General features: G+C 39.1%; 1 protein-coding gene and 1 long non-coding RNA gene across 2 annotated transcripts; one reads left to right on the forward strand and one right to left on the reverse strand.

The window, feature by feature from the left end:
* The first annotated feature begins 549 nt into the window (after positions 1-549).
* LOC130748855 (receptor-like protein 7) lies at positions 550-4,143 on the forward strand. The gene has a single exon (XM_057602097.1). The coding sequence runs from the start codon at positions 813-815 to the stop codon at positions 4,023-4,025; it is 3,213 nt and encodes a 1,070-aa protein (XP_057458080.1). The 5' UTR covers positions 550-812; the 3' UTR covers positions 4,026-4,143.
* Positions 4,144-18,776: 14,633 nt separating this feature from the next.
* On the reverse strand, positions 18,777-21,103 carry LOC130748537 (uncharacterized). Its single transcript, XR_009022725.1, has 3 exons — positions 20,518-21,103; positions 19,555-20,004; positions 18,777-19,475 (listed from the first exon to the last, which is right to left on the reverse strand). It is a non-coding gene; the product is annotated as an uncharacterized LOC130748537 (long non-coding RNA).
* Positions 21,104-27,860: the final 6,757 nt, after the last annotated feature.

The following is a 27,860-nucleotide window of genomic DNA, read 5'->3' on the forward strand; positions in this document are numbered from 1 at the left end:
AATTCACTCCTACTCCTACTCCAACTGCAGTGATCATAATATTAAGGTATTTATCATTGGCACATTCAAAAGATTTTAATAAGTGACTCACTTAAATCACCAGCAATGTTTAACACAACTCGTAAATAACCGGATATCTTAAACATCTAGTTCAAGATTCGATCTATAGATAATATATATAAAGAATGACTTGTTAGGAGATGCATACTCACTTAATTTGATATCCAAGCTTAGAGGACTACTCTTATGGCAACTAACCGTGAGAATACATTGCGAAATATTAAAAAGAAATAAAAAAAATTGACTCCCATCCATCTATCTTTAAAACTTTAAACCCCTTCAGACAATTTAGCGTAGCAAGTTTAACAACAAAAGCAAGTTTCAACTTCCAAACATATGTGTAAAGGGAGGAAGGGATGGTGAGAATGAGATTCATAGTGAATTGGTGCCTATCATTAATAATTACCTGCAGACATGTTACTACATAATTTGAGGGGCCAACGTGACAGACGTATCAATTAGAGGGACATCAAGCAACGACTTTGAACACGGTTTACTTTGAACGCTACAGCAGTCAGCAGCTATGAGTTAGTTTCTTGACCAATCTCATTTTATTATTCTCTTGCCCCCTCTGCCACTCTACTCTTCAACAAAAACTTTTTACTTTTGGCCAAATTCAAAAGATTTTAGGAAGATAAACACTGGAAAATACAGAAGGCTCTTGTTGATGGGTCTGCAACTTTGAGAGACCACCATTTGTTCCCTCACTTCTTCTATTTTGTGTTCTTTGGCTGCAACTCAGGGTAGACAACATGAGAATTTCATTATTTTCATTGCTTTCCTTCATTCTCTGCTACTGGATATATCTCAGCATCCACATTTCTGTTGCTTCTGCCAAATGCCTTGAGGACCAACAATTACAGCTCCTCCAATTAAAGAACAGTCTCAAATTGAATCTTGATAGGTCCAGCAAACTAAAGCTGTGGAATCAAAGCATTGCTTGCTGTGATTGGAGTGGTGTGAGCTGTGATGATGGTGGACATGTTATTGGCCTTGACCTGAGTGGAGAATCAATCATTGGTGGATTTGACAATTCAAGTATCCTTTTCAGTTTCCAACATCTCCAGAAACTGAACTTGGCTGTTAACAATTTCAATTCTGCCATTCCTTCTGGATTCAACAAGTTGGACAAGTTAACTTATCTGAATATGTCATATGCTGGCTTTGCGGGGCAGATTCCCATAGAGATTTCTCTCCTGACAAGGTTGGTTACTCTTGGCATCTCTTCTCTTAGCTATTTAACAGGCCAAGAGATGAAACTTGAGAACCCAAATCTACAAAAGCTGGTCCAAAGTCTCACTAGTCTTAGGAAATTGTATCTGGATGGTGTAAGTATAACAGCTGAGGGACAGGATTGGTGCAATGCTTTGCAGCCGTTGCGCGACCTGCAAGAACTGACCATGTCCTACTGCAACCTCTCAGGACCCCTTCATTCCTCCCTGACAAAACTTGAGAATCTATCAGTCATTGTTCTTGATGGGAACAAGTTTTCATCCCCAGTGCCAGAAACATTTGCCAATTTCAAAAATCTGACCACCCTCAGTCTCGCGTCTTGCAAGTTGACTGGAAGGTTTCCTGAGAAGATCTTCCAGATTGGAACATTGTCAGTTATTGACATATCATCCAACAGCAATCTCCATGGTTTGTTTCCAGACTTCCCAATAAATGGATCTCTGCAGACCTTAAGAGTAAGTAACACAAGCTTCTCTGGAGAATTTCCACCCTCTATTGCTAACATGAGGCACTTATCTGAATTGGATCTATCCTATTGTCAATTTAATGGAACACTTCCCAATACAATGCCAAACCTCACAGAACTCAAGTACCTGGATTTGTCATATAACAGCTTCACCGGTGCATTGCCATCATTTGCTCTGGCCAAAAAACTTGCCCACCTAGACCTTTCTCATAATGGTTTAAGTGGTGAAATTCCATCATCTTCTCACTTTGAAGGATTGAACGAACTTGTCAGCATTGACTTGCGTTATAATTCTATCAATGGTAGCATTCCTTCAACACTTTTTACACTGCCATCCCTTCGGAAGATTCAGCTTTCCTTCAACCAGTTTAGTAAACTAGATGAATTCAGGAATGCATCTCCCTCTAAATTAAACACCCTTGATTTAAGTAGCAATGATCTATCAGGGCCTTTTCCAGCATCTATCTTCCAGCTCACTACCGTCTCTATCCTCAAACTTTCCTCCAACAAGTTCAATGGGACAATGCAGCTAAATAAGCTTTTGGAGCTCAGAAATTTAACTGTACTAGACCTTTCACAAAACAACTTATCAGTCAATGTGAACGTTACAAATGTTGAGCTGCCTTCATTTCCCAACATTAGCAATCTCAATTTGGCATCCTGTAATTTGACAACGTTCCCTGGTTTCTTGAGAAACCAATCCAGATTAAATGTTCTGGACCTTTCAGATAACCAGATTCAAGGAAAAGTGCCCAACTGGATTTGGAAACTGCAAAGTCTTCAAAGCCTTAATATTTCTCACAATTTGCTGACTGACTTTGAAGGGCCTTTGCAGAATCTTACTTCCAACTTGATAGTCCTTGACCTTCATGACAATCAACTTCAGGGGACAGTACCTGTTTTTCCTCAATATGCCGTCTATTTGGATTATTCAAGCAACAAATTCAGGTCTGCTATCCCACAAGATATCGGTAATTACCAGTCGTTTACTATTTTTCTTTCTCTTTCAAACAATAGCTTTCATGGAAGCATCCCAGATTCCCTCTGTAGTGCCTCAAGTGTTCAAGTGCTTGATCTTTCCATTAATAATATTTCTGGAGCAATTCCCTCATGCTTAATGGCAATGACCGAGAACCTTGGGGTATTAAATCTGAGGATGAACAATCTCACAGGTCCCATCCCAGATACTTTTCCAGCTTCCTGTGCTCTAAGGACTCTGGATCTCCAGAAAAATAAATTAGATGGTCTGATTCCAAAATCTCTTGCTAATTGCTCAGCACTAGAAGTGCTAGACCTTGCAAAAAACATGTTTGATGATGGCTTTCCATGCATGTTGAAGAAGATATCCACACTCCGAGTCCTGGCCTTGAGCAAAAACAAATTCCATGGTCCCATTGGATGTCCACAGCATAATGACACCTGGAAAAGGCTTCAGATAGTTGATCTAGCCTTCAACAACTTCAGCGGAAAACTACCAGGAAAATGCTTCACAAGGTGGGAGGCAATGATGTCTGGTGAAAACCAAGCTGATTCTAAGGTAAATCACATCCGATTTCAGGTTCTTCAATATGATCAAATATACTATCAGGATTCAGTGACAGTTACAAGCAAAGGTCAGGGGATGGAGCTGGTTAAGATTCTAACTGTCTTCACTTCCATTGATTTCTCATCCAGTCACTTCCAAGGGGAAATACCAAAAGAGCTATTTGACTTTAAAGTACTCTATGTGCTTAATTTATCAAATAATGCTCTTTCTGGCCAAATTCAATCATCTATAGGAAATCTGAAGCAGCTTGAGTCCCTGGACCTGTCAAATAACTCACTGGAAGGAGAAATTCCCACAGAGATTGCAAGGCTATCTTTCCTATCATTCCTGAACCTCACATTTAATCAACTGTCCGGAAAAATCCCTACAGGCACCCAAATTCAATCATTTTCAGAAGCTTCCTTCATTGGCAATAAAGGATTATGTGGCCCTCCTTTGACTGCAAGCTGCAGTGCTAATCCAAGTCCACCAATGGAGGGGTTGCTTCAATATCCAACATGCAGGAGGCTAACTTGTTCAGTTACTTGGAATTTCATAAGTTTGGAAGTGGGGTTCGTTTTCGGCCTAGGAATTGTCATTGGTCCTTTCTTGTTCTGGAAGAAATGGAGGGTCTGGTATTGGCAACTTGTGGACACAATTCTTTGTTGGATCTTTCCTCAGTTGTCTCTTGAATCTGTAACCCACAGAGGACAAGGGTACAGGGTTTTAAGGTGGCATTAGGAATTTTAAAGTAAAAGTGTATTTAAAATAAAAATGAGTGAAGAAAATCAGATATAGTTCTGATCTTTTTGTGTATTTATTGTTGTTCCTCTGTTATGATTGTCTTCATTTTAGCTAATGTATGTTTAAAGCCAACATGTCGGACCCGATGTCATAACATCTTGTCTATGACATCTGTCCCTGCGAGATCTGCATTGAGTTGGCTAGGGTTACTGTGAAGCTTTGTTTTGGTTACTTTGTAATCAAGCTAGGGTTGATTGGAAGCTTCTGTGCGCCGTCAAGGGTAATACTGAATGTGATCAAATCCGGTTTAATGATTTGATCTGAGAAATTGTGGGAGGCTTATTTCTGGAAAAGGAAACTTTTTAATTGAAGACTTTTGTTACAGATTTGTTTCCTGGTAACTCCCTGGCTGTGTGTGGACTCTTTGCTCGCCCAAGCCCATTGAAGACAAGGCTTGGATGACTGCTATATATGAAGACCTAGACCTAGTTGTTTAGCAGAGCTTCTGTTGAGTAAATTAGGGTTTACTCTTGTGTGAGTTCATACTTGTTGTTCTCTCAGCATATTCCTGTGTTGTTATTCTTGTCTGAGAGTTGAGTGTTCATTGTTTGATCATGAGATATGTGTTTGTATTTGTTACAAGTTGTTGAATCACTGTGGCAGTGATTTAGAGAAAGTGAGAGGGGTTCTCATACTTAGGGTGAGGACTAAGTATTCTTACACGGGTAGAGTTAGGTAGAAAGGGTTTGAACTGTGGCAGTTCTGAGAGACCTTTTGTGTACAATTTCTCTATAATAGTGGAAGAACTTTCTCTGGGTGTGTTTACACCAAATTTTGGTAAACACAAATAAAGAATCCAAAGATCAATCTGGGGACTGGATTCGAGTCCTCTTGGGTTCTTTGGTGAAAATGAATTAAATTTAGTCACTCAAAACTAAAGAAATTTAATAACAAATTAGAAACAAAACGAATAAATTCGACTTAAATGATAAAAACATAAATGAACTTTCTGAATCTGAATAATAATAATGAACTATAAGATGCAAAGTGTTACACGAATCCCTACTTTTTCACTCTAACTTGGCTTGTAATCATTGTGATCGATTGTAAGCACTTGAGAGTTTTCGAGTAAAGATTGTGAACCCCTATTCTTTCTACAAACCTGCTATTTATAGACTTAAAATGTAACTGACTTCTAACGGTCAATTAATACAACTATTACAAGTGTCTTCTGAACATAGCTTCGTCCTACACGTGTCTTTCTATTCTATACGTGTCCCTCGTGAATCATCTTTCAAAGACAAACCGGCTTCTCATATGGAACTCTCCGTATCTCGAAAAACAGTACTTTACAGTCGAAGTCGTTGAACACTTGATAAATTTCCTTGATCCCCTTCACTTTCGACTTCGAAGGTTGAACCCAGTATAAATTCCAATCGAAATGTCCAACAATAGGTCGAAATTATATGCAATTAACAGATGCCCCCCAAAATATCATTTGTTCGATCAGAAAAATGATATTTTCGACTTACCTAATTTCGACCACATACTATATGTCAGTTTTCCCCTTTTTCATTTCTGACAAGTAAAAGTCTCTTTTAACCTTTAGTAACTTCCACACTCCACTATCATAAATGTCTAATCATGTTAGACACGTTCTCCAAGGAAAACTGCCATACCCCACTCAGAATTTAAACGGATCACAAATAAATTCTATTAAACAAAAGTTTGGCATCCGCTTCAATCTCAACCGTCCATCTTGTTGTAGCTCCAGACTTATAAATAGATGGAAAAAACTTTTCCACTTCACTTCTTCTTCAACCTCTAGCTTTTCTCTCTGAAAAAACCCATTTCCAAACCCTGCAACTCCTTGATATTCCAAAGCTCTACCGGAACCATTTCGGTTTACGCGAGCTTTCACCATCACCATCATTGCATCATCATCATCTTCCAGTTCGCCGGCCACCACCATGACTTCCACATCCTCTTCTCAGGTTCCGTCTGCGGTTTCTCTTTTAAAACCCATTGAAGTTGAAGGGAGGACCTTTGTTCCAGAACCTCCCAATGAAGAAGAAAAGATTAAGATCTGGAATTCCCAGGTACTTATTCCCTTCTCCATTGGTGATAAGTTGCATGCATATCTAGGACCTTACCAAACTATTTTCCCAAGAAATGCATCTGCATTCTTTCCTTCACCTTTACCGGATGAGAAAATCTTGGCCTTTAGGGATTCCTACAATCTGTCCTTTTTAGGTGACCCCCCTCGAGCATTCCGTTCTTCACCTCCAGTGAAGACGAATCCCTACATTGAATGGTTAAACAAAGTCGAGAAAGTGAAAGGAGATTTCTGGAAAACTTTAGGGATTTTTGACATAATCCAATTATCCAGGTCGAAAATTGTCTACCATCCAGCAATGTTAGCCAGTTCTTTCTTCTTTTGGGAGCGTTCGACCAATACCTTTCATACTCCTTAGGGAATGATTACCCCTACTCTCTTAGATGTAGCTGCTATTGCCGGTCTTCGACCTACAGGTTCTTCTTTTACATTCGACCGGCCTGTTAAGAAAGAAATCAAATTAGACTATAACCATCTAACTTACAAAAGCTTCATTCTGAGAAACCACGACAAGACCTCTGCAAATGTTTCCGACTCGGAACATGTAGCTTTCTTGTTGTTCTGGCTCTCTGCTTTCTTCCTTTGACCACGAAGGTACCGACGTCTGTTTAGGTAAAGTTTTATTAGGCGAACTTTACCTTTCTTTGAGTCAAGCCATCACTTCTCTTCAGAAGCCCTCTGGAGCCGAGAAAAACATCCTTTTTGCTGGACCTCTATGGTTTCTTCAACTTTGGCTAAATGCCATATTTGAGACCAAACTCTCAACTCCAAGTCCACAAAATGTCTCGACTTCTATTGCTGCTTTTCGACTTAATTGCTTGACTCCTTCCAAAGATAAAGTCGATCCAGAAACCACTTTCCATGAGTTTTTTACTGCTTTTATGGAAATGACCTCTTTTACTCCCGACCTTGCTCCATTTGCTGCTCCAACTACTGGTCCCAAATGGCTTGTCCGACCTTTCCCATGCGAATCTCCGGGCGAACAGCTTGAAAGTATTAGCATCTGGAGGGAATTTTTCCGACCTCAAGTTCTTCCCCTTGGTTTCAAAAAATCTGAGGTGAACGTGTTGGGTTACCAGCCTCAACTTGTGGCTAGACAATTCGGCCTATGTCAAATCGTTCCTATCCCTCTTTTCTCAAAAAAGGATGCCATTTGCAATGAAGGGTTTTGCGACAAAGATGTCGACTCTTTTTATGAAGCCCTCAACTATTATGACAAGAAGACGTCTGCTCTTCGTCTTGAACCTCTGTCTTTCGAACCATCCTTTTATTGCACTAAAGAATTTGAAGTTTGGTGGTCGACCTACTACAAGTCTATTCAGACCACCTTAGGAGTTTGTATTGGAAAGATGACTGAAGCTCTTCAATCTGTGCAGAAAAAGGCTACAAAGAAAACTCGAGGTATGCTCATCAAAGAAATCCAGTCATTTCAGAGATTCTTCAAAACTGTTTATCTTCCAGGTCGATTGAATTTAACCCTTTCGAAAGCGGCGGAAGTTTTAAAAGAAAAGGTCAAAGCCAAAGTTTTAAAAATTAAACTTCTTCCCCCTTTTGTGGATAAATATGTTTATACTCTTCGACATTATTGTCCAAAATTTCCAGCTTTTCCTACCAGTGACATGGCTTTGGCTTTACCTGTTATTTACCCAAAGTGGCTCGACCATTTTACATACAAATGTTTTATACAAAGTCTTTTACCACTTCCGAAAAGGGTTACTTCGACTAAATATTTCTTGCACAACTACCCCGGACACGTTCATGTTAACTCATGTCACGTCCAAGTCCTTACACAAATTCATCAAGGTTAGATAGACTCGTCTTACTTTTGTTCTTTTTCCTTTACTCTCGTACTTATACCCCTTTTCCTTCAGCCGAACCAATACCCAAGGTTCCATGCAAGGAAGACGAAGGTTCCGACAATTCAACAGGCATTCCAGTTCAACAAAAGAACGTCCCTAAGGTATATTCGTTAATGCGTTGTTTTACCCTTTATTCGACTCCAAATCCATATCTTATATATTTTCCAGGCTCGAAAGAGAGGTTTTCAAAGCTCGACTTCGGATGCTCGAAAGAAAATAAGAATTTCATCCGAAAAGGACGACTCAGAAAGAACTTTGGTAATCTTATCTTCTATCCTTCTCATTTCATTTTCCTATTTTTTTTTTCCCTTATATTTTGTAGGTAGACCCAATTCCTGAAGACGAGAACATTTCTTCCAAGACTGTCAATCCAGATGAAGCTGCACAAGACAATGCTAACTCTAAAGCCTCGGACATTAACGAAGAGAATCCACCGATCTCTTCTGCAAAGAAACGTGCCGGGGCTGAGCCGAATCAAGAGGAGCAACAAGCAGAAACTGACCAAGAAGATTCTGGCTCCTCTCAAAGCGAAAGTTCGGGAGCTTCTTCTCCGACCAAAACTCAGCAAGAACAAGTAAGTATTTTTCGTTCAACACTCCTTTCTTCGTTATTCCTTAATCCTTGTACTTACCTTTTGCATTCTTCTTCAGGACACTTCCTCGAAACCAAAGCCCCCTCCTCAAGTAATCCATTTGTCTTCGAACTCTTCTGATTCCAGTTCTTCTGACTGCCAAAGTCTTGATGACTTTTTAAACTTTCAACCATTACGAATTCAATATCCTTCTGGTCGAATAGTTAGTTATGTTTCATCTGACAATGAGTCCTTTACGCAGGACCTTGGTGCTTCGGCCGAAAAGTCAGATATTGACGAAGACCGTCAGCCTATCCCTTCACCCATTGCCAAAGTTTCGAAGACCCAAGAAAAAGCCCTTAAGGTTTTGAGCCCTGTTGCTGGCAGGAAGTCTCCTCAGTCCATTCCTATCGAAGACTTTGACGCTCTTGCCATGGATGACCCAGTATTAGCCCTTGAGCAACTCATCAGCGGTCAAGTCTCTCTTAGCACCAGTCGAAGCCAAGAATCATCTATGCAAAACGAAGGCACAAGCACTCTGAACACTGCCACCACCATGATCAACAAGCTGCGATCTCTTACGTTCGAGCAAGATTTATTCTCTGCCCTCAACTCGAATCCTAACTTAGGCCGAGAAATTAAGCAACTTATCGCTGACCTTGGCAATGAGGACCTCACTGATCAACAAGAAAAGGGCATTCAAGAATTTCAAGAGTTTCTTGACGAATCACTTTCGACCCTTGACCAAGCCAAACTTGTCGGTCAAGACTTAGCCTCCAAATTCACTGAGTGCACACAAGCAGCTGAATCATTCGACCAAGCTAAAACCGAAGTGGATTCCATCAAATTACTCGAAGAAGCTGACTCAATGCAACTGAATGAAATTTTGAAACAGATTGCCGAACTTCAACAACAGGAAAAATCCCTCAAAGCCAATCTGGCCAAGTTCAAGAAACAAAAAACCGAAGTTGCTGCCAAGGCCATTTCTCACGTGAAAGACAAGAATCGGCTTGAAGGCGAAATTTCTGAGCTTCAAAACAAGAAGGCGAAGGTTGACAAGCGACTTAAGAAACTCAAGGGTCGATATGCTCCCATGAAAGCCACTCCACCATTTTAGTCTTCTTATTTCTGTTGATCATTTTTTTTTTTTTTTTTTTACATGGCGCCTGTGCCACTTTATTTCCCTATGTACTCTCTAATGGCGTTTTCGCCATATTTATTTTCAGCTTATGCACTACATTTCTATATCGATTTTTATCTCATGAATCGCTGGCTTAAACCTTTTTAAGTATTTTCCATTTATCGTCAATATTCGAGCAATCGTTCCAATTTCCTCAATCGAATACGCGTTGTTTGAATAACACTTGATCACTTTAAATGGCCCTTCCCATTTAGGGGCCCATTTTCCATATGCTCGATCTTTTTTGTCCATTGGAAGGATCACTTTCCAAACTAAGTCTCCAACGCTAAATGCCTTAGACTTGACATTTTTTATTATAACTTTTAGTAATTCGTTCTTTTTGTCGAATCATAACTTCTAAAGCATTTAATCTTTCCTCGTCCAATTCAATTAACTCGTCATACATCATATTCCAATAATCATCACACGGAATCTCGAATTGCCTTTGAATTCTAACGGACTGTAAGCATATTTCGATCGGTAAAACTGACTCATGCCCGTACGTAAGTCGAAAAGGAGTTACTCCAGTGGCCTCTTTGGGCGAATTTCGATAAGCCCATAAAACTTGACTCAAAGTTTCATGCCACCTTCTCGGCTTTTGACTAATGTGTTTCTTAACCAAGTTAATTAAAACTTTATTAGCTGCTTCGACTTGTCCATTCACCTGAGCATAATATGGCGTTGAAGTTAACAGTTTTATTCCAAAATCCTCAGCAAACTGAGCCATTTTCCTTCCAGTAAATACTGACCCTTGGTCAGTAGTTAACGTCTCAGGGATCCCATATCTAAATACTATGTGTTCTTGAATAAAACTAATAACCGTATCTTGGTCGACACCTCTCAGCGGAATGGCCTCGACCCATTTAGTGAAATAATCGATAGCCACTATTATATAGTCATGTTGTTTAGACGAAGAAGGATGTATTTGACCTATCAAATCCAACGCCCACCCCCTAAATGGCCAGGGTTTCACAATCGAATGTAACTCACTTGTCGGTACATGTTGGATGCCAGCATGCTTCTGACATTCGGCGCAAGATTTGGCATATTCAATGCAATCTTTTAACATATTTGGCCAATATACTCCTTGTCGAAACAATGTCCACTTCATCTTATGGCCAGCCTGATGCGCCCCACACATACCATCATGAACGGCCTTGACTGCTCGAAACGCTTCTTCTTCACTTAGGCACTTTAGTAAAACTTCATTCACCCCTTTTTTAAACAATTCGTCATCCAAAATCAAGTAACTTAGAGCTCGATACTTTGTTCTTCGATCTGTTGGTGCATTTGGGTTTTGCAAGTATTTCACAACAGGTTTCCTCCAATCACTATCATCCAAATTACTAATGACCAATACCTCTTGCTCGAACTCCACTTTCCTTTCCTTAAAACTAGGAATAAACTTTCTTTTGACCTTTACTAGCTCTTTAAACTTTTTCCGAGGTAGCCGGTAACCTGACGCAATTTGTGCCAAAACATTCGCTTCAGCATTCTCGATCCTAGGGATATGACATAATTCGACTTCATCAAAACTTCTTAACATTTTAACTGCTTTCGAATGATATTTCATTAAATTCTCACTAACGCATTGGTATTCACCAGTTAGTTGCTTAATAACCAACTCTGAATCTCCACGAATTAAGAGCTCTCTAGCCCCCAAGTTTAGAGCCGTTTCGAGCCCTATCAATAAAGCTTCATACTCCGCCTCATTATTCGAACACTCACCTTCGATGCCCAACTTAATTTTTGTCGGGATTCCTTGGGGTGAAATTATCAAGATACCTATCCCGGTCCCCTTCTTATGCCTCGAACCATCGAAATACATTTCCCAAGGTTTCAACGTCACCACCGTCTCCTGTTCTTTCGACCCACTATGATCAACCAAAAAATCAGCTATTACTTGGCCTTTCATAGCCCTTAAATGTTGATAACTTAAAGAAAACTCAGTAAGGGCCAACGCCCACTTTCCAATTCGACTATGAAGAATGGGCTTGAACAGCATATGCTTTATTATATCATAATGGGAAATAACAGTTACATCAATAGGTTTAATATAGTACTTAAGTTTAGTACATGAAAAATACAAACATAAACACAATTTTTCTACTAAACTATATCTAGTTTCGGCATCATTAAGGATTCGGCTCAAATAATATATAGCCCTTTCGATTCCATCTTCATCATCTTGAGCCAACACACTGCCAATAGTTTCCTCTGATGCCGAAATGTAGAGTTTCATTGGTTTTCCACGAATGAGAGGAGCCATGACTGGTGTCGTTGTTAAGCTGGCTTTTATTTCCTCAAACGCCTTCTGATGTTCTTCCATCCATTGAAACTCTTGTTCTTTCTTGAGTCGAAGCAATGTGGAGAATACCTTGGTTTTCCCGCTTAGATCCATGATAAACCTTCTCAAGAAATTGACTTTGCCCAACAAAGATTGTAACTGTTTTTTATTCGACGGTGGTTGAGTATCGAAGATTGCTTTCGCCTTGTTCTGGTCGATTTCAATGCCCTTCTTATGAACAATGAATCCCAAAAATTGCCCTGCAATTACACCAAAGGCACACTTGAGTGGGTTCATTTTCAAGCCGTACTTTCTCATTTTTTCAAATGACAACTTAAGATGTTCGATATGAACATCCTGAGATTTCGACTTTACTACAATATCATCGATATACACTTGCATAAATTTCTCAATATATTCATGAAAGATAGTGTTCATTACCCTCTGATAAGTTGCACCGGCATTTTTAAGACCGAACGGCATCACCACCCATTCATATGTTCCTAGTGCCCCTGGACACCGAAATGCAGTCTTCGACACATCATCCTCTGCAATGTAAATTTGGTTATACCCCGAATATCCATCCAGTAAACTTAAATATTCATTTCCTGCGGCAGAATCTACCATCATTTCGGCCACAGGCATGGGATATTCATCTTTCGGCGTAGCCGAATTTAAATCTCTATAATCTATGCAAACCCTCATTTTACCATTTTTCTTAAGTACAGGAACTACATTAGCTAACCAATCGACATACCTGGCTGTTCGTATGAACTTTGCTCCAAGTAAGCGCTCCACTTCCTCTTTTATCTTTGAGAACACCTCCGGGGCGAATCTCCTTGGGGCTTGCTTCACTGGTTTCCTACCAGGCCGAATTGGTAACTTCAACTCCACTAACTCCCGGCTTAAACCCGGCATTTCGTCATAATCCCATGCGAAGCAATCTTTGTATTCCTGCAACAAACTAACAATCCGATTCTTAAAACCCGAATCGATCAACGAACTTACATACGTCGGCCTTTTCTTGGTCCCATCTCCTAAATCAACCTCCTCCAAAGGATCCTGAGCCTGCATTTTTAACATGGGATCTAAAGATTGCTCGAATCCAAGGGGTTCATCATCATATATACAATCAAGAACCGGCTCTGATCTGTCTTCATTAAAATGATCCAAGTCTAGGCACTCCTCCGGTTTGCAAATTTCTTCATATTCGGCTTCCTTTGCCGTTCCTATATATTGTTCGGCCTCCAAGGCCGTCTTTATTCTCATCTCGGCCGCATAGGCCGATATTCGAGCTACGCTCGACTCAATCATCTAATTCGACGATTTGCCACTCTCCAGTGGCATTCCGAGCACGGAAGTTTTTATTCCAAAGAAATCCGTACTCCGGGTGAAGATTCATTGCATAACTAGTGGAACCTTCCATGTGTTCTTTTCCTTCTGATTCATACGGAGCGATGTTTGCCATCCGCTTCTCGAAATTCTTTCGGTCAACAAACTCCACTTCAGCTTTGTAGTAACTCTGGTCAGCATCAACATTTTCGACCACCCCATCTGGCCTCCAAATTGACAGCTTTTGATGAAGGGAGGACGGCACAGCCCCTACCCCATGAATCCATTCTCGTCCTAGCAACAGATTGTAGTTTGCTTTCGATGGCACTACCACGAACAGAGTAAGTCGAGAAACAGTACCAATTGTGGTGTCCACCAATAACATTCCCAAAGACTTAGAAGTTTTTTCCCTCGTAATCAGTCAACATCATGTTATGAGGTTGCAAATCCTCGACAGATTTCCCAATCTTCTTAAGCAGAAACTTTGGCATCAAATTTATGGCGGCCCCGCCATCAACCAAGACTTTATTGACGCCTACTCCTTCAATGCGGGCCCACACAAAAAGCGGTTTCAAATGCTTCTTCATCTCCATATCTGGTTTCTTGAAAACGGCACAATCATCTTCGATTCCTCCTTTAGTCATCACATAATAGCACAGTGGATTGTCATCATCCTCCTCGACGTAGTAATCCTCTTCATCATCAGTGATTTTTTCAGTTTTCACATCGAACTCTTCTGGAAGGATCGAGACTAAGCTGCACATGGACTCAAACTCAGACTCCAACATTTCAAAGTTGTCCTTCATTTCGACATCTTCAGACTGTTTCTCTTTCCCTTTTGCCTGGTTAGTAGTCACCCAATTCCCAGCATTCTTCATACTCTGCTTAATCACCTGAATAGGAACCATAGGAGCCCCACCACTTTGGCCCAAAAGTTGGTACTTGACTGGCCTCTCAGAACTGGATTGGCCTGCCTCGAAGGCTTTCTCCCTCTGGTGACGCCTCCACTGAGTTTTTGTCATTGGGTTTCGACCTAGATACGACCTTGGGACATAGGTATAATTCTTATGATTTCGAGAATTATCCATATAGGCAAACCCACTTCCCAATTCGACCACCTTAACCTTAGGGTGAGGCGCCTGACTCCTTGCCATCCACTTGTTGAACGGAACTCGACTTGGTGGCATATAAGTTCGACCACGCCCTCTTCCGAACCCAAAGGATCCCCTTCCCCTTATGAAGGGAGAATCAGCTCGTCCTCTGGACCCAAAACTAGGAGGCCTTTCCGGTATTACTGCGCGGCGTTTCTTGATTTCAGCATCTTCTATAGCTTGAGCAGCCACCTTGTCAAATACGACACTGCACCTTGGGCACAACATCACTTCAGAGTAAGACTTTTGGCAACGCTGCAGGAATTCCAGCAGGCTTTCCTCCGACCGAGGGTAAACCACCTTCTTAGCGGTTTCGACCTCTTCTTCCACGGAAGGAGCATCTATTCCCTCTTCAGACAATTCGACCTTCTCCATCCCTGGAGTAGGCCCCACAGCTTCGATATCATCTCCTCCAGTAGCAACCTGATTCAAATCAGACAACTCAACCATCATTATCCCGGCTGGCTCGACGTAATTGGCGTTGCCAATTTGCATTGGGTCAGAATCAATCTTCATAGCAGCCTTATCCTTTTCTTCGAACTTGAGCCGTCCTTCTTTGATTGCAGTTTGCACCAGATCCCTGAAACGTACACAATTATTAGTCCAGTGACTGAATACATTATGAAACTTGCAAAACTTTTTTCCTTTCCTTTGGTCGAAAGGTACTTCTTTTTGATCAGGAGATACTTTAATTTGACCATCTTTTAACAGAATATCATAAATCGCGTCGCATTTAGTAACATCAAAATTATACGCTTTCACAGGAAATTTACCAACACCTTTGTTTGTTTCCGCATTTTTAGATTCATAGGGTTTTAACATCCTACAAACATAAGGAGGTCCTAATACCAATTCGGCCACATCAACCTCCTGCTGTTCGATATCATCACAGTTGCCTGGATAAGAGTCATAATCGACTTCATATTCGCAACTTTCGACGAACGCGACTTTACCCTTCTTGGGAACTCTATTAAATTTTTCTTTTTCGAGTTTCAAATTTTCAATCTGTCTGACCGTGTCAGCCAATTGAGCCATGTCCCTAAGATGTTGGGTATCTATCTTCTTACGAATTGAGTAGTCTAGGCCGTCAGCCGCCATTTCGACTAACTCATGTTCTGGGACCTGAGTGAAGCACTTCGACTTCATTTGTCTGAACCTATTCAAGTAATCATCTATGGTTTCTTTGAATTTTCTTTTCACGCTGGCCAATTCCTTCAGACTGACTTTCGACTCACCCCTGAAGAACTGTTCGTGAAAAACTCTCTCTAACTGAGTCCAATTATGGATTGAATTAGGCAACAAAGTAGTAAACCAAGTAAAAGCATTTTTAGTCAGAGAACTCGGAAAATATTTCATCTTCAGGTTCTCATTATTTGCTATATCCCCTGCTTCTATTTGGTACCTAGCGATATGTTCGACTGTCGACTCTCCAGTATCCCCCGAAAACTTGGTGAACTTAGGGACTTTCCATCCTCTAGGCAATTCTGTTTGAAGGACGAATTCGGAGAAAGCCGAAGCAAAATGGGGTCGATTTGCATAACCCACATTGAATCCATGTTGGTTCAATAACTGTTCGACTATGCCTGCTATATTTTGATGCCCCCCAACGTTATTTTGTCTAACTCTCTCGACTACCCTATCTGCATCCATATTTCGATTTATTAAGATAGGATTTTCAATGTTCAGAGGCATTTGGCCACCAAGGTTATCCAATTGATTTCGACCTTGCACTGCCGCCACTTCGGCATTTGCTTGAAGCGGAACATTCTGAGGAACCGCATTCATTTCGACGGCATTATTCGCCGCTGCCCCCACAGGATTCGCCACCTCGTTTCGAGGGACTCCAAAAGCGTCAGCAATTCGACCCATTTGTCTCGTCAACTGCTGATACGACTCATTTGTGTTTTGGATTAAAGGATTAAACACAGTTCCTATTTGTTGGGCCAACATACTCACCATTTCGTGGTTACTATCATCCATTTGTTGCCTCAATACGTTAACAGAGGTATTTGTCAACGAAGTCCCTAAATGGTTGACACTCGCCCCTGCCATCCCCTGAGGATAAATATTATTTCGACCCCCAACATTGGAGGCCGAAGCCTGGTGTTGATTCCTCGGGGATCCGACTGACATTACGTTATCTGAATATACGGCAGGAAATGTCCCTACTCCAGCCATTAACCCTGGAGGCATCCCAAATGGCGGATTCACCGGCATGTTCACCGGTTGAGGGCGAGATGCCCCAGCAACCATTTGTGATACGACTGGAGTCGTCGGAGAGGGCACTGTAGCCGCTTGCGTCACCACAGGTATAACATTTTCGGCCACATTGGTCGTTGTTGCCTGTGCAGTTCCAGAGTTCAAGGCATTTCCCTCAACATTCACTCCAGCACCGGGATTTCCGGTTTGATTTGCCGAAGATCCAGTATTCGCGGGAGGGGAATTACCACTTCTCGATCTACCATTCGCCATACTTACTAGTCTTCCACTTCTTAAACGCATAAACGTGGGTTAAGTAAGTTTGAATGATAACCGAATTCAACAACTATTTTCACAAAGAGGTCCCACTGGGCGTGCCAATTTGTTTACACCAAATTTTGGTAAACACAAATAAAGAATCCAAAGATCAATCTGGGGACTGGATTCGAGTCCTCTTGGGTTCTTTGGTGAAAATGAATTAAATTTAGTCACTCAAAACTAAAGAAATTTAATAACAAATTAGAAACAAAACGAATAAATTCGACTTAAATGATAAAAGCATAAATGAACTTTCTGAATCTGAATAATAATAATGAACTATAAGATGCAAAGTGTTACACGAATCCCTACTTTTTCACTCTAACTTGGCTTGTAATCATTGTGATCGATTGTAAGCACTTGAGAGTTTTCGAGTAAAGATTGTGAACCCCTAGTCTTTCTACAAACCTGCTATTTATAGACTTAAAATGTAACTGACTTCTAACGGTCAATTAATACAACTATTACAAGTGTCTTCTGAACATAGCTTCGTCCTACACGTGTCTTTCTATTCTATACGTGTCCCTCGTGAATCATCTTTCAAAGACAAACCGGCTTCTCATATGGAACTCTCCGTATCTCGAAAAACAGTACTTTACAGTCGAAGTCGTTGAACACTTGATAAATTTCCTTGATTCCCTTCACTTTCGACTTCGAAGGTTGAACCCAGTATAAATTCCAATCGAAATGTCCAACAATAGGTCGAAATTATATGCAATTAACAGGGTGAAAACCCTCCAAACGTAGGTGATATTGCACCGAACTGGGTTAACAATCATTTGTGTCCATCTTTATTGTTTTAATGATATATTTATTGTACTGTGTGTTCTGCATTCCATATGTTGTACTCGATGTCTTAGACATTTGGCACAACATCTGTCCAGTGTGTGAACCAGAATTTCATTTACTTATTTGCTTACTTATTATATACGAACAAAAATTGCAGGTTAACCCAAAAAATAGAGAACAAAGGTAGCAAAAATAAAAAAAAATCTTAAAGAGATTAATTTGTACTACATGATATCAAGTTAATCCCAAATTTACTGAACCATAACAAATAAGTAATCCTAAACTTTACTACCCTTCTTAAGAAAATAAACCCTTTTGAAAAGTCATCATCAAAATTTGGGTTGCACACAGGTAGGATTGAGATGGATTAGCCAACACCAATTAGCATTAGCATCGTCCATGCTTCCACTTAGTGGCCTACGAAAAATAGGGTTGGTCTGACTTAAGTTAAATTTAATGTCAGATTTACTTTAGAGTAAATTTTCTTCACACAAACCAAACAATACTTGTCACCTTCACTCAGGCCAATTCAACACTTATGGTACAAGATCCAAGACCAAAAGGATTGTGGCAATTAAAAAAAATAGCATATAATGTGTGTTCATCTTCCTTAAATAAAACATTATAAATGGCCGACTTCAAGTAAGTAATTAGGAGTATATTCTACTATTTAAAATAATAAATTTACATATCTATAAGAAATTGGTGGGGCACACAAAACTTATGCAACAGGATCATAAATAACGTAAAATGGGGGGGGGGGGGGATCAAGGGAAGGGAGCAATTTATAACTGTTATTCTATAACTAGAGGAGAAAATGTACTTATGGATAATCATGTGGCTTGCTATTTGAATTATAAATCCAATATTCAAACCTTTTCTCATACAAATTCCAGTTATGTTATAACAGGTGCAGAAGCCAATTTCACCCGTTACATCTAAACCATTGTCACTTTAACCATCAGAAGCATGTAACTGTAGTTGACAAGAACTCTAATACAGCTCACATAGAATGCTTGTAATAGAGACTAAGAATCAAGGAGTAATTTGTATTAAAGTAGAAGAAAACTCTGCTATAGAGCAGATTACAGAGCTAATAGAAGATACACAAGAGAACTCTCTCTCTCTCTTGCCCAAGCCAAATTGGCCGTAGAAAAACACTAACCAAGCTACCCTTTCTTCCCACTCTCCTTCCCTATAACCCCCTTCTCCACTCACTCTCTCTCTCTCTCCTGTTAGTTATTTTCCCTATTCACTCACCATCCCATGTGCCAGAGGATATTCTCCTCCTGTCAAGTATTGCCACGCGTCCTCCTAGTGTAAAACTTCCAGATTCTATTCCTAGTATGAGAAGGGGTTGATTCATTAGTGACCACACTAGGTCCCTCACCCACCCCGTGGGTTGCATTCCTATCATTGTCCACCCCTTGAAAAGCAGGCTTGTCCTCAAGACTGAAACTAGGAAACTGATATTGAATGATTACAGCCTTTCCACTGCACCAACCACTTGCTCCCCTGACCTGCCCTTGTGATGCTGTTGTCGAATGGCCAATACAGTCCCGGGCTCACGTGAAATGCCAGTATCGTCCTCCATGCCCAGAGGCAAATGAGGTTCCACCACTTGAGGGCCAATGACTTTTTTAAGCTGTGACACATGAAATACAGGGTGAAGTTTGGATGTTGGCGGAAGAACCAGTTGGTATGCCACAGGCCAATGCGCTTACCAATAGGGAAAGAACCAAAGTAGCAAGCAGCAAGCTTCTGATTGATTCTACTGGTTGGAACTCCACATTCCTGCGGTGTTTGTCTGCGTGTCGTTTCATAGCGTGCTGGGCACGGCTGAGGTGGTGGCGGAGTTGTTTCAAAGCTTCATCTCGTTCGCCCAAAGCGTATGCTACTGACTCAACTCTAACCTCACTAGGCATAAAGCTGAGGATGGTAGGTGGCTTTCGGCTATACACAACTTCGAATGGAGTTGTGTTTGTACTCACATGCCAAGTGATATTATAACACAATTCTGCCTATGGTAACAAATAGGACCAGGTACGAGGTTGTTCTCCAGCAAAGCACCTCAGATATGTTTCCAGGGATCGGTTTGTGAACTCGGTTTGGCCGTTGGATTGAGGGTGATAAGATGAACTGAGGCAAAGAGTGTTCCCTCACCCACCCCGTTGCTTGCAACAGGACCACAAAAATAAAAGGGGAAAATGAGATGGGACTTTATCATAAGTACAATTGACGAGCACTCTAGTACAAACAGAAAACCCACCCAGCATCAAACAAAAAGTAGGGTATAAACCAATTCAAAATCATACCATCCTATGAAAAATGCATTATGCCGACACCAATGCATTAGAAAATGAGTTAAAAAAGATGCCAAGTTTTAATTTGATACTCATAATAGTGTGACAAAAGATATCATGTATGACCTTTTCCCAAACAAACATTTTATACAGCGGTTCCACAAATGCATCCTAGTATCCTACTCTTACAGGTTCAATTAGAAAATTTTGCTTCATCTTTTTTTGGAACATTGGAAGTGAAAAGGGGAAAACGAAGAACGTCAAGCTTGTGAACTAAGCATAACCCAGAAAACCATAGAAAAAAGGAAACTAGTTTTCTCTTCTATTCATATAAACTATCAAATCAGTCAAGAGTCCATATGGGAAAAAGAATAAGAGAGTTACCTTGAGGACTTGATCCATTTACCAAAAGGGTATTTCCCCTCATAAACGCTGTTTTGCTCCCCCGCATGAATGCCCTCTCTGCAGCCTCTTTGTTTCTCCTCATGCTTTGTTTTCTCCACCCCAATGACGCGCCTCTGTTGGATCTTCACGGTGGATGAGAGTGAGAGACAGATAGGCGAGGTTGAAGGAAGGAACGAATGAGTCGTGAGAATGAGCTACTAGCATCACATTCCGGATTAGTTTGGGCAATGAAAAAAGTACCTTTCAGAATGATGAAACGAGAAGATGGCTTCATGGCTTCTCGCGGAATCATTATGGAAAGCGACTCAGCGACAGCCATTAATCTCATCACCAAAGGCTGCGACCCTAGACATCCCTATGGGGCTTTTGTGAAAGCTATCCAAGCTTGGAAGGACAAATTCTGGGAGATTAAATTCACCCACACAAGGAGAGAAGGGAATGTGATAGCAGATTTTCTTGCTAACTTGGGTCATGATGTTGAGTTTGATGTTCACCATTTTGTTTGTCAATCGCCCCTGCGGGATGTGTCTACCTCCTCTATGGAGATTGTGTGGGTGTTTCTTATCCCAGGATTGCCCCACATAATGAACAAAAAAAAATGCAATTTTTATAAAAAGACCATGGATAAATGTTGATTTTAGGCCCTGTTTGGAAGAGTTTATTTCAGCTTATCTGATAGCATAAGCGCTTATGTTAATGTTTGGCTGAGCTGCTTATGGTCATAAGCTGTTTTGAGCTTATTTTTTTAAGCTACTAAGGATAGCTTATAAAAAAGAGTTTATGCTTATTTTTCAATTTTTTAATAAATTTTTTAAAATAGCTTATGAATAAGTGCTTATATGCGCTTTAATTAAATTTTTTTCCCAAACGGGACCTTAGTCTCTCAACAAATATATATTAGCTTTTTATTCTTGGAAATGCACTGTATTAGTGTATTTTTTTACCTGGGAAAGATAAATTGCACCCACTAGGAATTGAACATTGGACCTCCTCCTACCCAACTCATATGTCCCCCAGCTCCTACCACTTGAGTTATCATACGGGAACATATTTCTTAGTTTTTAGTTATTTGTCATTAAATTTTAGGTTTAATTGCACTTTTGGTCCCCAACTTTGGTCTTCTTGCGAAAATCGTCCCCAAACTTTAAAATTAGCAAAAAATGTCCCTAACGTTTACACCCGGTTGCGAAATTTGGTTTTCCGTCCATTTCCATCCAATATTTAAAGAATGTTGGGATAAAAATAATAAAAAATAAAAAAATAAAACAAAAACCTAGAAATTGATGAATGTTCATCTTCTTCAAAGAACCAAGCAACCCATAAATAATGAAGAAGCAACAACAGAGCCACCACCCCCGACCTCACCCACACCGAGCCACCACCCCTAACCTCACCCACACCGAGCCACCACCGTACCCCAACCACCAACAAAACCCATAGAACCCCAAAACCCCAACGCAGATCTGGTCTTCACTCCTTCTACCTTCTCACTTCTCTTTTCCTTCAAACACAGGAACAAAATCTTCAAGCTTTTCAACTCAAATCAAATAAGAAATATTAAAACTTGCAGCTTTTTAACACAGCAAACCCAATACTCGGTCTTCTCCTTTCCAGATTCCACAAGATTGAGTTTTGTTCCTGGGATTTGATGAAATTGACGGTTTCAGATTCAACCTTCTCTCTCCTTCAATGGTGGTTTTTCAATTTGTGCCCTAGATCTGGAATTGATAAAGATTCGTCCCTCACCTTCACCTAACCAGAGACTCAGAGTTGAGTAAAATCATCAATTAACAAAATTCCTCCTCACTTGTGATGCATATGAAAACTTGGAGAAGTGGGTATTTTCCAGATCTGTTGGGTCTGTGATGCCTCTGAAATTTTTCCAGACCTGGTTGCGTAGAGAAGTGAGAGAATTTTGATGGAGAAGTGGGTATTTTTCAAGATCTGGTTTGTCAATTTGCAAGTTTTGGAGAATATTGATATTTGTGGACAAATTTGTTTCAGTTTTGTGCAAGAGGAAGGGAGCGTGACTACATGAGAGAGAAGATTTTTGTTTTTTTGATTAATATTTTTGGATGAGAAAGCTTAATTTTGATTTACTCATTTATATGAAGATAAAGGAAAAATGGGATGAAGATTATGAATTTATGGGTTTTTAATATGAAGATGATGAATGTTTCATAGACTAATTTTTTTAATTAATTTTTTGAGGAATATTCCATTAGTTTTTTGATGGAATTGGAAGGAAAACCAATTTTGCAACCGGGTGTAAACGTTAGGGACGTTTTTTGCTAATTTTAAAGTTTGGGGACAATTTTCACAGGAAGGCCAAAGTTGGGAGACCAAAACTGCAATTAAGCCTAAATTTTACTTATATATTCGCATATAATGTTGACTTACTCATCTTGTATAGTTTTTTTTAATTGGATTTGGCTTTTACATGCCACTTATTTGAAATCAATTACGTGTTATAAACTCTAATTTGAAGTTCTACTAAGATTCATGTGTTTTCACTTGCAGAGCCTTTGTGGTAGTGAATTGTTGTTAATAACTCAGTCACACGATGCCAAATCATATGAAATGTTTCATGTAGGAAGGGTATGTGTTTTGAGAGCCTCATAAGCAAAATTTAATGGTAGTGACTAAAAAAGATAACAATACATATTTTCAAGGATTAAAATTAAGAAATAGTTTTTCAAGGAGTAAAACCAACATTTTGCTATATTTCTAGGGATTATAAACATATGTAAGTCTTAATTTAAAATACCAATTAACAATGCCTACTGGTAGATAACTTGGCTCCTAAAATAGTTCAGGGTTTGATATCGGGTCAAAGGTGTGTATGGAGAAATATTTCTTCCAAGCACTACAAAAAAACTAGTTTTTAGTGGCACTATATTTGTGGCATTTAAAAAAGAATGCCGCAAAGTGATATTAATTTGGCATTTCAGTAGAATGCCACAAATTTGAGAACGCAACCCTAGCTAATTAGTAGCTATTTGACAGTAAATTACTTTTGGCATTTATTTAGAATGCCACTAATTTAGGACTGCATTCGCAGCAAATTAGAAGCTATTTGAAAGCAAATTACTATGGCATTTATTTAGAATGCCACTAATTTAGGACCCCATTCACAGCTAATTAGCAGCTATTAGGTAGCAATTTTTTTGAAGTGATGGTATCAATCTATTATTTATAAAATTGATATTGTTGGAATATATGTAACAAACATTAACTCACCCACTGTTAGAATATATATTTTTTTGGAAAGACGGTTAGAATATATATATATATATATATATATCTTTTTTTGAATATATATTACGGTTAGAATATATATTCTTTTTTTTTTGAAAATGACTGTTAGAATATATATATAATACTAGTACTTTTTACCCGTGCGATGCACGGGGAGTGTTCATTTTTGTTGTTAGTGTGATATTTGTATTGTCTTTCGTAAATATAATTTTTGGAATAAAAGAACAAAATTTATTTTTAATATAAGAAATTATAAATTCATAAGCTTTCCTTTTCGTGATGAATATGTTTGTTTTTTGGTGAATTCTGTGGTACCCGCAATTTTTTTTAGGTGTGATACCCACATTAGGTGATTCAATAGACTAATGACATGTTGTAATTGAATTTATAATTTTGAATGTTATAATTCTAGTCCCAATAGTACTCTCATTCATTGGGCAACTCAACTGTCCCCCGACGACCTTTGTTGACATCCACCACGACCTTGCAGAGGTTGCAGTGAATCTCAACCTTAACATTGAGTCTGAGCGACCTGATTTCAATCAAAGGAGAGTCTTAACACCTATCTAATCGACGCAATTAATCTTAAGGTACGTTATTAAGAAAATACAATTGCTGACTCATGTATCACATGAGTCTTTATTACTATGCTAACTCATTTAGGGTACCATGCCTTAACCTGAAGTAAGGTACCACAACAAGCACCTTGTTTTTTTTTATTGACGCACAATTATTTTTTTTTTGTTTTTTTTTTGTCTTTGTTCATCTTAATGGTACATTGTTTAATTTTTTCATGTAACAATTTAATAGTTTATTATGAAGAGTTGAAGTAACATAAGAGCTAATAATAGACAATGAGAATTTTTTTTTTCAAGGGAATGATTACATTTGGAATGGATTTTTTTTTCTTGAAATAAAAGAAAATAATTGAGGATAAATAAATGGATTTTTTATGCACTGCTCAAACTCTAACAATAAGCTTAATCATCAACACATTGGCATCTATGAATGCGAAAGTGTAAGAAGAAGAATTAGAAATTGGAGATGCAATGAAAGAAGAATCAGAAAGCAAAGCAATTAATTAGAACAGGGTACAGAAGGAAGAAAAAACTACCGAGAGGAAGAGAGTTTGTGATTGAGCTTTATAAGAGATTAAGATTCGAATCTAAAACATACAGAAATATCAACAACTCATGAACGAGTCAACCTAAAAACGAAATGAGGAAATATCAGCAATTACTTCTAACAATTATTGGTAAGCATTAAAATAAGCAATATTATTATTCTTGACTTATCAACTAATTAAAGAAGGAAAGCATGACAAAAAAACTTATGGGAGAGTATAGGCCAGAATGACATAACTGGCATAAAACTCACCTAAAAACTTAAGGCAAAGAAAACACACACAAAAAACCCCAACCCAATATATAAGAATCAAATAATTAATGTATAATAAGTATAATATTATGTTAAAAATAGTCTAATATTAATATTAATATAAATATGAAACGTTATAAAATAGTTACTCATATCACCATGTAACCAAAGTGCATGAAGCATAAAATTTCAACCACAATAAAAACTAAACAAAACATTAGCTGAAATGTGACTCATGGAAACTCACAAGTTTACTCTAATAAAGTGTAATACCATTAAGCCGATGGTTTGTGGGACCATGGTTACGACTGGACAACTTCCGCAGAGGGGCCGATGGGTAGTAACCATGGTAACGGCCGGGTAACTTCTGCGGAGGGGCTGATGGTTAGTAACCATAGTGACGACTGATATCTTCCGCTGCGAAGGGAGGTGAACAAGGATTGCAGAAGTCGTTGTGAGAGGAGAAACCGACAGATCTAAAAGACACAGAACAAGATGGAGATCTGTCTACTTTTAAGAGGCGATGGCCACGCCAGGGAAAGAGAAGTGGATGGACTCCAAGGTGGATAGCTTCTGCAGACAGGAGGACCATGGGTGATGTGGTTGAGGGACTCACACTTGAGGGGGGAGATTTTTGAAATCAAGTGTTAGAGTCAAGTCCCACATCGGAGAAGTTAAGGTAAGAGGGAGAGTTTATAAGGAGATTGACCCATAAACCTAATGCCTTAAGGTTTTGGGTTAAGATGCGGTGTCCAAGATCTCCTTGGTGTTTCCCCTCGACCTTGCCCCATGGGTCCTCGCCGTGACTCTCCCCTACAAGTGGTATCAGAGTCGATGGTTCGTGGGACCATGACGGCTTCTTGTGTCGAAAGTCTTCCTAGCAGCGTGGCTAGGCAGCGGGTTCCGTTGGTAGCGAACGACGGTGCAAGGTGGATAGCTTCCGCAGACGGGAGGACCATGGGTGATGTGGTTGAGAGACTCACACTTGATGGGAGATTGTTGGAATCAAGTGTTTGAGTCAAGTCCCACATCGGAGAAGTCAAGGTAAGAGGGAGAGTTTATAAGGAGATGGACCCATAAACCTAATGCCTTAAGGTTTTGGTTTAAGATGTGGTGTCCAAGATCTCATTGGTGTTTCCTCTCGACCTTGCCCCATGGGTCCTCCTCGTGACTCTCCCCTTAATTGACTCCTAAAAACACTTTATTTTGTAACTGACTCTCAAAACACTTTCAGCAAGATTAAAAGTAGAAAACATAACTAACAATATGCAATTATTTCTATAATTGTTTTCTATAACATAACAATTAGTCTATAACTGTTTGAGATTTGGACTGCTGTAAAATTGTATGCTTTAGAAAAGTAATCCCCCAAATCAACATTTCTAAAAAGAAAGATGAGTATTTCAATTTTATCAGATGCACAACATGAAAGCCTTTGACATGAACTTTATGAATTAAACAGAATTACAAATATTTTCACGAAAACATTCTAAAACACCAAAATCCATGTCCATCTTCATATGTTTCACACTTAAGTATACATAAGAAATTAAATTTTAAGGATTTTACCTGAATTCCTATTCCTATTAATTTTGTACTAAATTTCTTTTAATTCCATTATATAACTGATTAACATTCTATAACTGATCAATTTTTTTAATGCACTTCCATTTTGTAATGCTATCTGTCATGGGTGTGGGGAAGGTTATTTTGTTTATTATTAAGGAAGAAATGTCAGCTATAAAGAAATTCATTCTATTTATTTATTTATTATTATGTGTCCACAATCAAATCCAAACACACTATCTGAAGAAATGTCTGCTAAATATCGAAAAGAATCAAAGCTTTTCTGCTTACTAATAATTGAATGATCAAAATTTATAGTTTCAAAAAATTCGCGAGTAAACCTTGAGCATGTTAACGGGAAGGAGCTAAAAATGAAGAAACGAAAAGTGATGCCACACACATACACACAAAGTTCATGAGGATTTTCCACAAATAGTTTAAGTGCATGGAAAAACAAAATTAGAACATTGTCTAGAAAAGAATGAAAAATCAGTATATAGAATAATGCAATGAAAAATCAAAGGAAGGAATTTAAGCCATGCTATAATATGATTATAAAGGACCATCCAAGCCTTAGCTATAGAGCACTGATTTCATTTCTGTAACAAAAGAAAACATGGCATTTCAAATAATACGCATACATGACACATGAAGAAATGTTATCTTTGTTGAAGGTAGGAATCCAAATTTCATATACATGTAACAAAGAGAGCATTCAGCGAAATTGAGCACATATTCCACACATATCCCTTCATATTCAGGTTCGAGAAGGCTGCGGCAAGCACTGATTCCGCTGAAAACACTTCCAAATAACTCACTTGGCTGACGAAGCCTTGGCTTATCTCTGAATAGAGTTGAGAAAACCCTGTAATCATGGAACCCCAAAAAAAATATCATTTATACATATCATTGTAAACATATATGAGCCATGTGCAATTTGTCCAAAATTAGTGTACATTGAAAAATAACACTTTGTGCAATCAAGTGACAACTAAACCCTAATTCAAGGACATAAGCGTGCAATTTCATGTCTATGTATATCCCCTACAAATGTATTTGGTATGAAGAAGCATCACCGCAATAACATTCCCTTCCGCCCCCTTGTATAAAATGTATATAAA

The sequence above is a fragment of the Lotus japonicus genome, chromosome 3 (assembly GCF_012489685.1).
Source record: "Lotus japonicus ecotype B-129 chromosome 3, LjGifu_v1.2".
Lineage (NCBI taxonomy): Eukaryota > Viridiplantae > Streptophyta > Magnoliopsida > Fabales > Fabaceae > Lotus > Lotus japonicus.

What these genes read in the sequence shown, in the direction of transcription:
- LOC130748855 (XM_057602097.1), top strand. Translation starts at nt 813, where the DNA reads ATGAGAATTTCATTATTTTCATTGCTTTCCTTCATTCTCTGCTACTGG.